The sequence below is a fragment of the Astatotilapia calliptera genome, chromosome 17 (genome assembly GCF_964374335.1).
Source record: "Astatotilapia calliptera chromosome 17, fAstCal68.1, whole genome shotgun sequence".
Taxonomy (NCBI): Eukaryota; Metazoa; Chordata; class Actinopteri; order Cichliformes; family Cichlidae; genus Astatotilapia; species Astatotilapia calliptera.
The window spans coordinates 2867052-2880863 of record NC_137438.1 but is presented as its reverse complement, the minus strand read 5'-3'; the positions used below and the strand labels follow the sequence as shown (position 1 = coordinate 2880863).

General features: G+C 41.9%; 1 protein-coding gene across 12 annotated transcripts in view; it reads right to left on the bottom strand.

Moving 5' to 3' along the window:
• Positions 1-5841: 5841 nt before the first annotated feature.
• dennd5b (DENN/MADD domain containing 5B) overlaps positions 5842-13812 on the bottom strand; it is a 125051-nt gene continuing 117080 nt past the window's right edge. For 11 of the 12 annotated variants that reach the window (XM_080291779.1, XM_080291780.1, XM_026147905.2 and 8 more), the window contains 5 exons: positions 12995-13182; positions 12344-12426; positions 11744-11870; positions 11230-11404; positions 5842-8844 (listed from right to left, as the gene is read on the bottom strand). In XM_080291779.1, the coding sequence (XP_080147905.1) occupies positions 8661-8844; positions 11230-11404; positions 11744-11870; positions 12344-12426; positions 12995-13182 (757 nt within the window). In that variant the 3' untranslated portion in view covers positions 5842-8660. Of the gene's footprint in view, positions 8845-11229; positions 11405-11743; positions 11871-12343; positions 12427-12994; positions 13183-13812 lie in introns of those variants that run through there. The other variant, XR_013902806.1, reaches the window with a different exon arrangement.

Here is a 13812-nt window from a genome sequence, read left to right as displayed (position 1 = left end):
AAAAAAAAACAAAAAAAAAACCAAAACATTACTTAAGCAGGTTTGTTTAAGAGCCAGTTCACAGCTGAAGAAGCCTCCTGGATGAGGTGAAATGTCTTCACAAAACTTCAAAAAGCCCTACTCAAGTACATACAAAAATGCTCTAGAAGAACCATTCCGCACATGAGTATTAAGTGCGTCATTAAACATAAAGCCACTGGTGAGTGGTTGTAACCAGTGACGCTTATTCTCTCAAACAGGTGGTGATATAGAGCTCCACGTGAAGTACACTTCCCAAACAAGTCGGCTAAACTTGGAGGGTACCAATCTGTCCAGTTAAGAAGCATAAATTAGCATTTTACTTAAATGAGTCTGAGGAGTCAACATTGTGCAGCCAGCAACATCATCCAGTATAATCGGTTTGGTAATGGGGACAGTTTGCCAAAAAGTACCCCCTCTGCTGTTAGATACCAGAAAGAAATCCTGAGATGTAGACAGGAACTCGATGACACAAAAAGTTGGTTATGGAATTTAACTTAGTTTTATGCTGGGACCAATGCTTTTCACATGATCAGAGTTTCCCTTACACAAAACAATGAAAAGAATATGTAGTATATTTGCAGCTCTGGAGGCCAGGATTACTGAATTGGAGACTCTGCTTCGCACCCTTCATTCACCCGTAGCTAGCCAGGCCCCTGTAGCTGGTGCAGCCGAAGATGGCGTAGGCCCCGCTGGCTGTTCCCCGGCAGATCCCAAGCAGCTGGGGAAAGAGGGCGGCTGGGTGACGGTGAGGAGGAAGCATAGTCCTAAACAGAAGCCCCAGGTACACCACCAACCTGTTCATGTGTCTAACCGTTTTTCCCCACTCGGCGACACACCCGCCGGGGGTCAAACTCTGGTAATTGGTGATTCTGTTCTCAGACATGTGAAGCTAGAGACAATACAGTATCCACATCTGAACCGAAGAGTAAAACAGTGAAATGTGGATTATTAAATATTAGGTCTCTCTCCAAGTCTCTGTTAGTACATGACTTAATAATTGATCAACAAATCGTTTACTCTGCCTTACAGAAACCTGGTTGCAGCAGGATGATTATGTTAGTTTAAATGAATCAACACCCCCGAGTCATTCTAACTACCAGAAACCCCGAAGCACAGGCCGAGGGGGCGGTGTGGCAGCAATTTTTCACACCAGCCTATTAATCAACCAAAGACCCAGACAGACTTTTAATTCATTTGAAAGCCTGATGCTTAGCCTCGTCCACCCCAGCTGTAAAACTCAGAAACCAGTCTTACTTGTTATCATCTATCGTCCACCTGGGCCTTACACAGAGTTTCTGTCTGATTTCTCAGACTTTATATCTAATTTAGTTCTGAGCTCAGATAAAATAATTATTGTGGGTGATTTTAACATCCATGTAGATGCTAAAAATGACAGCCTCAACATGGCATTTAATCTGTTATTAGACTCAATTGGTTTCTCTCAAAATGTAAAAGAACCCACCCACCACTTTAATCACACTCTAGATCTTGTTTTAACATATGGCATAGACACTGAACATTTAACAGTGTTTCCTGAAAACCCTCTCCTGTCTGATCATTTCCTGATAACATTTACATTTACAATAATTGATTACACAGCGGTGGAGAGTAGACTTTATCAAAGTAGATGTCTTTCTGAAAGCGCTGTAACTAAGTTTAAGAATATAATCCACCCACTGTTATCATCTTCAATGCCCTGTACCAACACAGAGCAAAGCAGCTATCTGAACTCTACCCCAACAGAGGTCGACTATCTTGTTAATAATTTTACCTCCTCACTACGTACGACTCTGGATACTGTAGCTCCTGTGAAAACTAAGGTCTCTAATCAGAAGTACCTGACTCCGTGGTATAATTCTCAAACACGTAGCCTAAAGCAGATGACTCGTAATCTGGAGAGGAAATGGCGTGTCACAAATTTAGAGGGTCATCATTTAGCCTGGAGAAATAGTTTGCTGCTTTATAAGAAAGCCCTCCACAAAGCCAGAACATCTTACTATTCATCACTGATTGAAGAAAATAAGAACAACCCCAGGTTTCTCTTCAGCTCTGTAGCCAGGCTGACAAACAGTCAGAGCTCTGTTGAGCCAACCATCCCTTTAACGTTAACTAGTAATGACTTCATGAACTTCTTCACAAATAAAATTCTTATCATTAGAGAAAAAATTACCAATAATCATCCCACAGATGTAATATGATCTACAGCTACTCTTAGTACCATTGATGTTAAGTTAGACTCTTTTTCTCCAATTGATCTTTCTGAGTTAACTTCAATAATTACTTCCTCCAAACCTTCAACGTGTCTTTTAGACCCCATTCCTACAAAACTGCTCAAAGAAGTCCTGCCATTAATTAATTCTTCGATCTTAAATATGATCAACCTATCTCTAATGATCAGCTATGTACCACAGGCCTTCAAGCTGGCTGTAGTTAAACCTTTACTCAAAAAGCATCTCTAGACCCAGCAGTCTTAGCTAATTATAGGCCAATCTCCAACCTTCCTTTCATATCAAACATCCTTGAAAGAGTAGTTGTCAAACAGCTAACAGATCATCTGCAGAGGTTTATTTGAAGAGTTTCAGTCAGGTTTCAGAGCTCATCACAGCACAGAAAAAGCTTTAGTGAAGGTTATAAATGATCTTCTTATGGCCTCTGACAGTGGACTCATCTCTGTGCTTGTCCTGCTAGACCTCAGTGCAGCGTTCGATACTGTTGATCATAATATCCTATTAGAGCGATTAGAACATGCTGTAGGTATTACAGGTACTGCACTGCAGTGGTTTGTATCATATCTATCTAATAGACTCCAGTTTGTGCATGTAAATGGAGAGTCCTCTTCACACACTGAGGTTAATTATGGAGTTCCACAGGGTTCAGTGCTAGGACCGATTCTGTTTACATTATACATGCTTCCCTTAGGCAGCATCATTAGAAGATATAGCATACATTTACACTGCTATGCAGATGACACCCAGCTCTATCTGTCCATGAAGCCAGATAACACACACCAATGAGTTAAACTGCAGGAATGTCTTAAAGACATAAAGACCTGGATGGCCACTAACTTTGTGCTTCTTAATTCAGATCAAACTGAGGTTATTGTACTCGGCCCTGAAAATCTTAGAAATATGGTATCTAAGCAGATTCTTACTCTGGATGGCATTACCTTGGCCTCCAGTAACACTGTGAGGAACCTTGGAGTCATTTTTGACCAGGACATGTCCTTCAACGCACATATTAAACAAATGTGTAAGACTGCGTTCTTCCATTTGCGCAACATCTCTAAAATTAGAAATATCCTGTCTCAGAGTGACGCTGAAACACTAGTTCTTCCATTTATTACTTTCAAACTGGACGACTGTAATTCATTATTATCAGGAAGTCCTAAAAACTCCCTGAAAAGCCTTCAGCTAATCCAAAACGCTGCAGCAAGAGTCCTGACAGGGACTAGAAAGAGAGAGCAGATTTCTCCTGTTTTGGCTTCCTGTTAAATCCAGAATTCAAAATCCTGCTCCTCACATACAAGATCTTAAACAATCAGGCCCCATCTTATCTTAATGACCTTGTAGTACCATATCACCCTATTAGAGCACTTCGCTCTCGCTCTGCAGGCCTACTTGTTGTTCCTAGAGTATTTAAAAGTAGAATGGGAGGCAGAGCCTTCAGTTTTCAGGCCCCTCTTCTGTGGAACCAGCTTCCAGTTTGGATTCAGGAGACAGACACTATCTCTACTTTCAAGATCAGGCTTCAAACTTTCCTTTTTGCTAAAGCATATAGTTAGGGCTGGACCAGGTGACCCTGAATCCTCCCTTAGTTATGCTGCAATAGACGTAGGCTGCCGGGGATTCCCATGATGCATTGAGTTTTTCCTTTCCAGTCACCTTTCTCACTCACTATGTGTTAACAGACCTCTCTGCATTGAATCATATCTGTTATTAACCTCTGTCTCTCTTCCACAGCATGTCTTTATCCTGTCTTCCTTCTCTCCCCCCAACCAATCACAGCAGATGGCCCCGCCCCTCCCTGAGCCTGGTTCTGCCGGAGGTTTCTTCCTGTTAAAAGGGAGTTTTTCCTTCCCACTGTCACCAAAGTGCTTGCTCATAGGGGGTCACATGATTGTTGGGTTTTTCTCTGTATGTATGAAGCGCCTTCAGGCGACTTTTGTTGTGATTTGGCGCTATATAAATAAAATTGAATTGAATATGTTTTTTTCTATGGAGGTGATACACACATCCAGATGACACAAATCAACTAGTTTAACTACAGGCATCCATAACTTGCTACTTTTAAATTCTGAGAACTCTGAGTTTATTGCACTTTGGCCTAAAAATCTTCTATTTCTTCATTTCCATTTAATACTTGTACAGCTGCTGTTATTGTATATTTATATTTGTATTTCTTCATACATTCTTAAATATTTCTATACTGTGTATTGTGTATTTTGTTGTACAGTTATTTTATTTTCAACTTTAACTTATATATTTTATCTTCTTTCCCAGTTAAATTTACCCTTCATTCTAATTTGTGTTGTACAGTTATTTCAGTTTTATATTTTATTTTATTCCATCCTAGTTAAATTTACCCTTTTTAATTTTCATATTTATGTCTCCGGTTCTGTTCATAATTTTTATGGACAGGATTTCTAGGCGCAGCCAAGTGGCGGAGGGCTTTCGCTTTGGTGGCCTCAGAATCTCATCTCTGATTTTTGCAGATGATGTGGTTCTGTTGGCTTCATCGGGTGAAGGCCTCCAGCTCGCACTGGAACGGTTCGCAGCCGAGTGTGAAGCAGCGGGAATGAGGATCAGCACCTCCAAATCTGAGGCCATGGTTCTCAGCCGGAAAAGGGTGGAGTGCCCACTCCGGGTCGGGGATGAGTTCCTGCCACAAGTGGAGGAGTTCAAGTATCTCGGGGTCTTGTTCGCGAGTGATGGGAGAAGGGAGCCGGAGATCGACAGACGGATTGGGGCTGCAGCTGCAGTAATGCGGACGCTGCACCGGTTCGTCGTGGTGAAGAGGGAGCTGAGTGTAAAAGCGAAGCTCTCAATTTACCGGTCGATCTACGTCCCTACCCTCACCTATGGCCACGAGCTGTGGGTAGTGACCGAAAGAACGAGATCGCGGATACAAGCGGCAGAAATGAGCTTCCTCCCAAGGGTGGCTGGCCTCTCCCTTAGAGATAGGGTGAGAAGGTCGGCCATCCGGGAGGGGCTCAGAGTAGAGCAGCTGCTGCTCCACATCGAAAGGAGCCAGCTGAGGTGGTTCGGGCATCTGACAAGGATGCCCCCTGGGCGCCTCCTGGGTGAGGTGTTCCAGGCATGTCCTACCGGGAGGAGGCCCCGGGGAAGACCCAGGACACGCTGGAGAGATTATATGTCTCGGCTGGCCTGGGAACGCCTTGGTATTCCCCCGGATAAGCTGGAGGAGGTGGCTGGGGAGAGGGAGGTCTGGGCCTCTTTGCTTAGGCTGCTGACCCCGCGACCCGGCCCCGGACAAAGCGGATGAAGATGGATGGATGGATGGATTTATTTCCTATCCTATTCATAGCCTTTTCTTTTTTTCTTTAGGTCACGAGCAGTTGTGTAAGCATTTCACTGCATATCGTACTGTGTATGACTGTGTGTGTGACAAATAAAATTAGAATTTTTAAACATGATCTCTAATGAGTCTCTCTCTTGCAAGCAGGTAAAGCACTGCATGTGTTATATAACTATCTGTGAAACTGAAAAGAAAAACTCTACTCCTCCAAAGGAGAAATTCATTAGTTACAACAGGATAACAAGATTAGAATTTCAGCTGTTACAAAGAGTATTTGTAGCAACATTTTTGACTGACATGAGATAAATACTTTATTTAACCAATAAGCAATACACATGCAAAACAAAATAAGCAACAGCCAGTGTAACCTCTACTAAAACTTTGCTCAAGATTAGCAAGCAACTGAGTCTAAAAGTGGTGACTTCCTGGCATGAAATATATTTTATTTTATAATATTATTATATTTCAAAATTATACATGTCACACACACACATCTTAGACTTCGGTGTTTTATTGAGGAACAATAAATATCAGTAGAGAGCAGTCAGTCCCAACGCTGGCATGAAGTGTGACTACTAGGGTGGATGGTCATCTTCCACACGTCGTTTCTGGTGCTGCCAGAAAAATAGTCCGTACATAAAGACGTCCAGGAAGAGGTGGAGGAATCCATGTCTGTGCTTTGGAGCTGTCAATAGTCCCACAGGTTAATCAGCAGGGGCACATGAAGGAGAAATAGTGGTTACTTTAAAGGTGCTTAGGACGCATCGACTTACTCCACAGGTTTGTCCACCATAAAACACCAGTGCTGCTGTCAGCCAGTCAAAGTCAATATAAATTAAAAACACAGGAAGGCAGGATGCCCATCACATACTCCGTTCTGGAAACAGCAGAAATGCAACCGTGTCCACATTTTGTCGTAACAAAGCAGATAAACTCCCCTGCTATTTGTAATCCATTAGAGTGCCACATGAATACAGCTTAAATGACAGCGTGCGTTGACAATATGTACACCTGAAAGTATCCATTTAGCAACAGGCAACACAAAACTGCTAATGCTGCAAAAGTTCAAAGATAGGACATCTGCCCAAGATACACATTTCCAAACATTTTACTCTCTGCTGCCAAACATATTTACATTTTGAGCGCATTTAGAGGAGGTGAAACACAAATATGGCGCGTCCCTTCATGACACATTTATGGACCACAGAAAACAAGGTTAACAATTCTAATTGTGAAATTCATCCATTTATGCCAAGTCTGCAGTTTACATAAAAACCCCTTTAAACAATTAAAGAACATTTAGCTTAGCATAGGCTAGTTTGCTTTATTACAAAAAATAAAATCTAGATTTTAAACAGTGTATAAACAGCCAGTGCTACTGCGGCTGTTACACAGGGACTAAAAACGTAACCTGTGACTGGCTTGAAGTGGGACTTTACGGGAATCATGACACACACACAAGCATGAAAGTTGTTAAGACCATAAACCTGCTACTTCTCGCTTCCTATGCTAATTGGTGACAAATGGGTGCTATTACACTCAGTCTTGTTTATAGAAACGTGAAGTAAACGTTCTAAAATTTCAGCTTATTCCTGATGTTTGATATGAATGCAGTAAAAAGCTGAACTGTGTATACTGATTATTGTTTTTGAAAGAACCGTTTTGTTGTTTTGTGGAAAAGTTTAATAACTGCCAGGACTTTAATTCATTAATGTTATACTTGAATTAATTTCTGTCGTATATTGTTAATGTGTCAGGTATCTCCATAGTGTAGGAGTTCACACTTTTGGCCCACACACGCTGGTTTCAAGGAAAAGGCATAAATCAGCTGAAATTCATTTTTCATTCTTAGATGAGCCTGTATGTTACAGTTTAGCTGTTATTTAGTTGTTGAAACTGGCAAACTGGCAAGAAATCCTACGTGAATTTGTGTGTAGGCAGATGGTGTAATTGTGTTTGTAAGGCACACAGCCTTAAAACCTGATCTTACATGCGCACATCTGTGAAGTGAGACATAGATGTATAATGTAGGTAGGAATGTTAGCCACAGGTTAAACTCTTAACACTGAGTCTGTCATTGTGTCAGTGATCCCTCAGCTCAGTCTCTTCATGGCATCGTACTGTTTCCGTGCACAAAAGCATTGTTGCTCACGCTAACAACAGTTAGGTTGATGCTACTATAACCAACAGTTACAGGTAAGATAATGCATCTACTCGTACCAACTGAAGGGGGCTATGCTACACACAGCTGTTACATGTCTGCTGCTACAGCTATGTCTCTATGCTGTCATTTCAGCATGCACTCAATTTTTTGTTTTTCTTCCAAGCAGCCATATTTCAGTACACTAAGAGAATCAATAAGGCAGAAAGATGCTGTGATTCATATCAGCAACGACAATCCTGCAGCCTAGAAAAGACCTTAAAGCAAAAACAATATAGAAAGTATTTTCATGCTCAATCATCAAGGTAAGGAAATCCCAAAAAGTGGATTCTGTTCATCTGGACGTTTCGTCACTCATCCAAGTGACTTCTTCAGTCGTACGCTTGGCCACCGCTACGTCCAGATGAACAGTTTTTGGGAATATAAAAAAGTAGTTCCCTCAAACATGACAGTGAATAACTGCTTTGCAAAAGTCTTTTTGGAACAGATTTTTGACTTGCAGCTTGAGTTTAATGTGAGCAGGAAGCCAAACAGTCATTTTCCAAGTGTACTGAAATAACAAATACATGGAAGGCAGGAAGTGCTTCTAAAAGCTGATATGTCTGCAGAAACCTGTGCACTGTGATGAACAGCATTAGTTCATCAAGTAAAAAACTACAGATCCTTGGTCTGATCTTTTGTTTAAATAGTCTTTGAAATTCACAGGAAGAGTGGAAATACTGCATGCAAGCTCATGGGTCACCCACAAATTTTAACGTCTCTCATGAAGAATCAAGCAACATGAGAACATGTGGAACTTATTGCTTTGGTTTCCAAATTGTCCTTTCAATTTAATGTCCTCCAAACCTTATCATCCATCTAATCACAAGGCCAAGGAGCTAACAGTTAGACGGACAGAGTGAACTGAAGAGGAGGACAGAAAATTAACCAGAGTCCTGTGGAGCTAAAGGTTGATGCCTTTGACCAGTGAGGCTTCCAGTGTGATGGAGAAGTCGTGCAGTGTCTCAAGGACGCTAATAAGGGTATTGAGAGTGGAAGGGTCTCTGAGCATTGCTGTGTCCTCATACATCTGCAGGATCACTGGACATTCCACGAGCAGGGGGAGCCACTGGGGCAGCAGGCGGTCTCTGTGGGGCCAACAGTGATCAGAATTATTAAAACTTCACAGTTTATCGCATTTTAAATTTCAATTTTTAATTCAATTTAGTTTTTAAAAAATGTTAGTTTCAGTTTGGTTTGATTATTTTTATTCATTATTGTAGCATTATGTCACAAGATAAAGCGCCTCGAGGTGACTGTTGCTATATAAACACAACTGAACTGAATTAGCTTCAGTTTGAGTTGCTACACAAAGCCTCCCATTGCTGAGGTGACAATCCTGACCACACTGACAGAGACTCAACCCAAGGACATCTCCTAATTATTGTTTAGTTTGGTTTTAGTTGAACGCACAATATGATTTGGTTTAGTCTTATTCAAGAGTCCAGTTTAATTTTAATTTCAGTGAACAATGTTTTTCTGCATACCGACAGTAGTGTTAGCTTTAGTTTTATTAACTGTAATAATGAGACAGACAATTTAATATGTGTAGTGTATAGTAAATGTGTGTGCTTATGCTATGAACAATATGTAAGTAAACAGTCTGTGTCAGTTAAACGGAGTAAGAGTTAAATCGACTTAAATGTTAATCAGTGGTGAGACTGCAGATTTTCAACAGGACTAAAAAGATAAGCAATGTGGATTACTGGGTCTGGTATTGAGATGAAGCATGACAGGTGGAATATCCGGAGGCTCAACACAGGGCCGGCAATGAAGACAGAGACTTGGGAAAGAGGCCAGAAGAAGACAAGTTGAAGCCCCTCTGGAGAACAAATGAAACCCTTAGCAGTCTTGAGAGCAGGCTGTCCATAAGAAGACAGAACAGGAGCCCAGCAATGAAGACGGTGGACTACCAGAGATGACTTGGCCAGCGATGGTGAGGCAAGACAGGGAAGCAGCAGCTACGGCAGAGGCCATCTGGTGGCCCAACAGGAGGCCAGCAATGCTTGGGAGGAGGCCGAAGACAAGGAGAAAGGCCGGGAGACTAACGGCTGAGGGAAAGCCGAGCTGGTAGCTGAATTTAAAGCAACTGATGGTGAAGCACAACAATCTGCTAGTTTTGAAAGTAGCAGCCATCTGGCTCAGACAACATGGGACCCTCTGGCTCAGCTTCTGGCTGCTCATGTTCAGCCTGTGCAGGACCCACTGAAGGCTCTGGTGACTGGGAATGTGCAGAATCCACTGAAGGTTCCTTCTAGGATCTATGCCCAATGAAGAGGATCGGCTCCCTGGCTCAAAGTACTATATCATCTCAAAGGAGCACTTTGCGCTTAGACTGTGGGATTTCTTTTAGTTCCTAGGGCATTAAAAGTAGAATGGGAGGCAGAACCCTCAGCTTTCAGTTTGGATTCAGGAGAAAAGCAGGTTTTCTACTTAGATTAAGCTTAAAACTTTCCTTTCTCATGAAGGTTGTAGTTGGGGCTGTATCAGGTGACCCTTCTTTAATTATGCTGCACTAGGCCTAGGCTCCTAGGGGCTTCCCATGATACATTGTGCCTTCCTTCTTCACTCACCATGTATTTATACACCACTTTGCATTTAATTATCATTAACTTCTGCCACAGTGAAGAGAAACAAAGGAAAAAAGAAAACAAGCCAAATGTCACCTGTGGCCTGTGACTCAGTGTTTGTGTGCTTTAGTTATATTCTTTAATTATTGTAATTCGTGGGTTTTGGTTCTGCTGTGTTATATTTTTAGTCCTATGGTTTTGGTTTCTGTCATTAGGCTGTCTCGTGTTCCTCGTCTTGTCACACTCGTCCTCGTGTTCCCTCTGTCTTCCCGGTCAGCCATGTCTCTCTGTCTCAGTGTCAAGTCCACATCTTTGTTATACCTGTTTTATTTTGGCGGTCCCTCGTCTCATGTCAATGTATCTAGTTTTGCTTGCTTTGTCTCGTTCTGGCTAGTTAATCCCAGCTGTGTTTCCCTCCCATTTCCCACTCTGATCACTCTGGTGTGTATTTAAGCCCTGTGTTTTCTTTGCTTTGTGTCGTGGCGTACCCTCACCATGCTGGTGGTTTCCTGTCTGTGTTCATGACTAAAGCTTAGTTCATGTTTCTTAGTATTTAGTTCTTGAGTCCAGTTTAATATCTAGTTTGAGGTTTTACTTTTTTTGTTTGAATGAAAGCTGCTATTAGAGTTTCACTCTTGACGTCTGAGAGTCCTGCATTTGCTGCCAGCCACACAGCACTCGCCTCGACAGTGAGCATTTATTTTGTCCTGTCTCCCCTGCCCTAGAGGAAATCCAAGACAAATGAAAACTTCTGACCACAATCGTGACATGTTTTTAATATGTCAAATTTCTGATCGAATAATCACATATCAAAAGATGCTATCAGAGCCCACACCTGCGCAGGAACAGCTTCCATCACAGCTCACAACATAATTTACATTAATTCGTTGTCTCCACACTGACCTGGCTCCGAGGCAGACTAACAACTGGAACTTTCCGTCCTTGCCGATGTTTCTGGAGGTGGAGTTGATCGCATTGAAGTAATGACAGAGTGACTGACAGGTCATCTTCATGGCCTCAGTGGTCTCCTGAAGGTCTCCCACCTGGTCAGCTGACTCCATGTAGGCAACAGCCTTCTCTGTAGGGTTTTAGAGGAGCATCACACACCATATCAGCTTACTTAAAGCGCTCTACTGTTGTGTAACAGCTCAACAAACTGAGAACACTAGGCTGAAGGCTATGTTACAAATTCATTTGAAAGCCCAGATTACACAAAAATAATTGTAAATGTTGTATAATCCTCTACAAACATGTATAAAAACCATGACACATGAATAAAAAGGTATTCCACATTTTTTCTTTAATCCAGTAAAACCAGTACACATTGTAACACAGTTTAGCCCTTGATTTTCTGCCATGGGCCAAACTGAACAGTTTTCCTCATCAGCAGCAGAGCGTGCCGTCTCTTCACACTCACCCACAAAGTCCCACACAAACACAGTCTTCTGGAAGAGCCTGGCAGATTTGAAGCCGTGATGGAAGAACTGTTCCAGAGCCGCGACCAAGCTATTCTCGCCACACAGCAGAACAGTCAGACTGCCTCTCTGTGCAACACACATCAACACGTCAATGCACAAAAGCAAATGTTGATACAATGTAAGAAGTTTGACATTTAGCAAGTGACGCTGTTACTTTGTCTGTTACTTAGTACACACATGTAACGAAGCTTGCTTGTGTGGGCAGGTAACTTGGCACCCTGTCATCTAAGTGGCTTAACACTTTTTGCTAATTACACTATTCCCATGAACGTTGGAGTACCTCTAAAATTCGATTCAACAATGTGCTGTGACAGACTGTCACTGAAGAGAAATGACTACAACTTGAAAGATCATCACTCTTTCAGACTTTCTATGGTCAAAGCACAACTTTACTTATGGACACATAATGAATGCACTCCCTGATGGAAACAGGAAAACAGAACCCACACTACTCAGAATTCACAGACAGCATAGCAGTAGTTAAGCTATAAGGCACGCACTCATTAGAAAAGGATTTCAGAGTGCTGAAAGTCACTGACCTCTTTCTCTGGTTTGTGGAAGTGTTTGATGATGCTGTTCACTGCCTCCCCAATCCCCTCTTGGATTTGTGCTGAATTCAGCTCTAGAATGGGGAAAACATCTGCATCAGTACAGACTGCTACAGACCTCTGAACCCTGACAGCCTGAGGTAGCAACAGCTAATGTCTGTAGCTACCATCCTTCCTGGAAACGCTGCATTTTTGAGCTGCAATGGAAGTCTGAGCTTTAAACCACACTTTAAGAATTACCCATATAATTGAGTTCCTGGCAGCTTAATAAAGAGATTATCATTATTATTATAGAAGTTGATATGCCTTAAAGTTTCCAAAAAACTACTGCAGAAAGGGTTTTTAAAAAAGCATTTAATGGAAGCCTGGCAGTCTTATTTTGATGATATTATGAGATTCATTGCACATAAAAGCTCTAAAATAACGAAAACATCGATAGAGCCTTCTGAAAGTGTTTAGTGAGGTAGTGGATGACTGAGTAATTGCACACAGACCATCTTTTGTTCCTACTGTGGATAAAATCTATTTAAAATCCTGCACTTCAAATATCAGAAAGTGCGGCAAAACCTGTCAGGAAATGAAAACATTTCATTCTCAGTATTAGAGATTTCCTGTTGTGTGAGAACGCTGACAGTTACTGACTGGTATCTCGTCCGGTGAGCGATGTGATGCTGATGCGTCTGCCCTGGGAAGGTGAACGCTGTAGCGGGGGTGTACGGCAGGCCCTTGCAGAATCATCCTCTCCGCTGGGCAACACTAATTCCCCGATTAGGACCCTTTCCAGGCTGCCGTCATCCACACCCTTACCGAGCCATCGACCGCAGGGGAACCTGATGGACAACAAGGTGCTGAGGTTACACATCAACGCTCTACATCTGTTGGCATCGTTCTATTTGTTCTTCTGATTTTCAGGGGAGATATTTTATATTTGACTTGCTATCAACAAACACGCAGAATGGTTCCTACTAACTAGCACTTGGTGTGCATCAGAGGGTGATGTACTAAATGTGGTTCAGACACACAGGCGGGCGAAATCTACGCGTTTTCCATCCGTATATCGGTTTGTTCTTTCTCCACACGTCTCCGCTCTGATCTTCTCTCTTTGTCTTTCGTATGTTTTATATTTTGTATTTTTCAGTGTCTTGTTTCTTTTCTTGTCTGCTTTTTGACGTTATGAGAAACAAACAATTTAATATTTTCTCCGATTGGGTTATACAAACAAAATTGACCTCCAATATTGTCAGTGAGCCACACATTCCAGTTAATTTAACAAATGTCTCTATAATATAATATAATGCTGAATGAATATGCCTTTTTTAACTCACTAACAACAAAAAACACTTTATTAATTTTCATTTTAAATTCATCAAAACTGCCGAGAAACAGCAAACTATTAAATGCCCAGAGTGTGACACGCGTGCGCCAGCAGTTACACTCATGACAGGACGGTTATCGGCTGC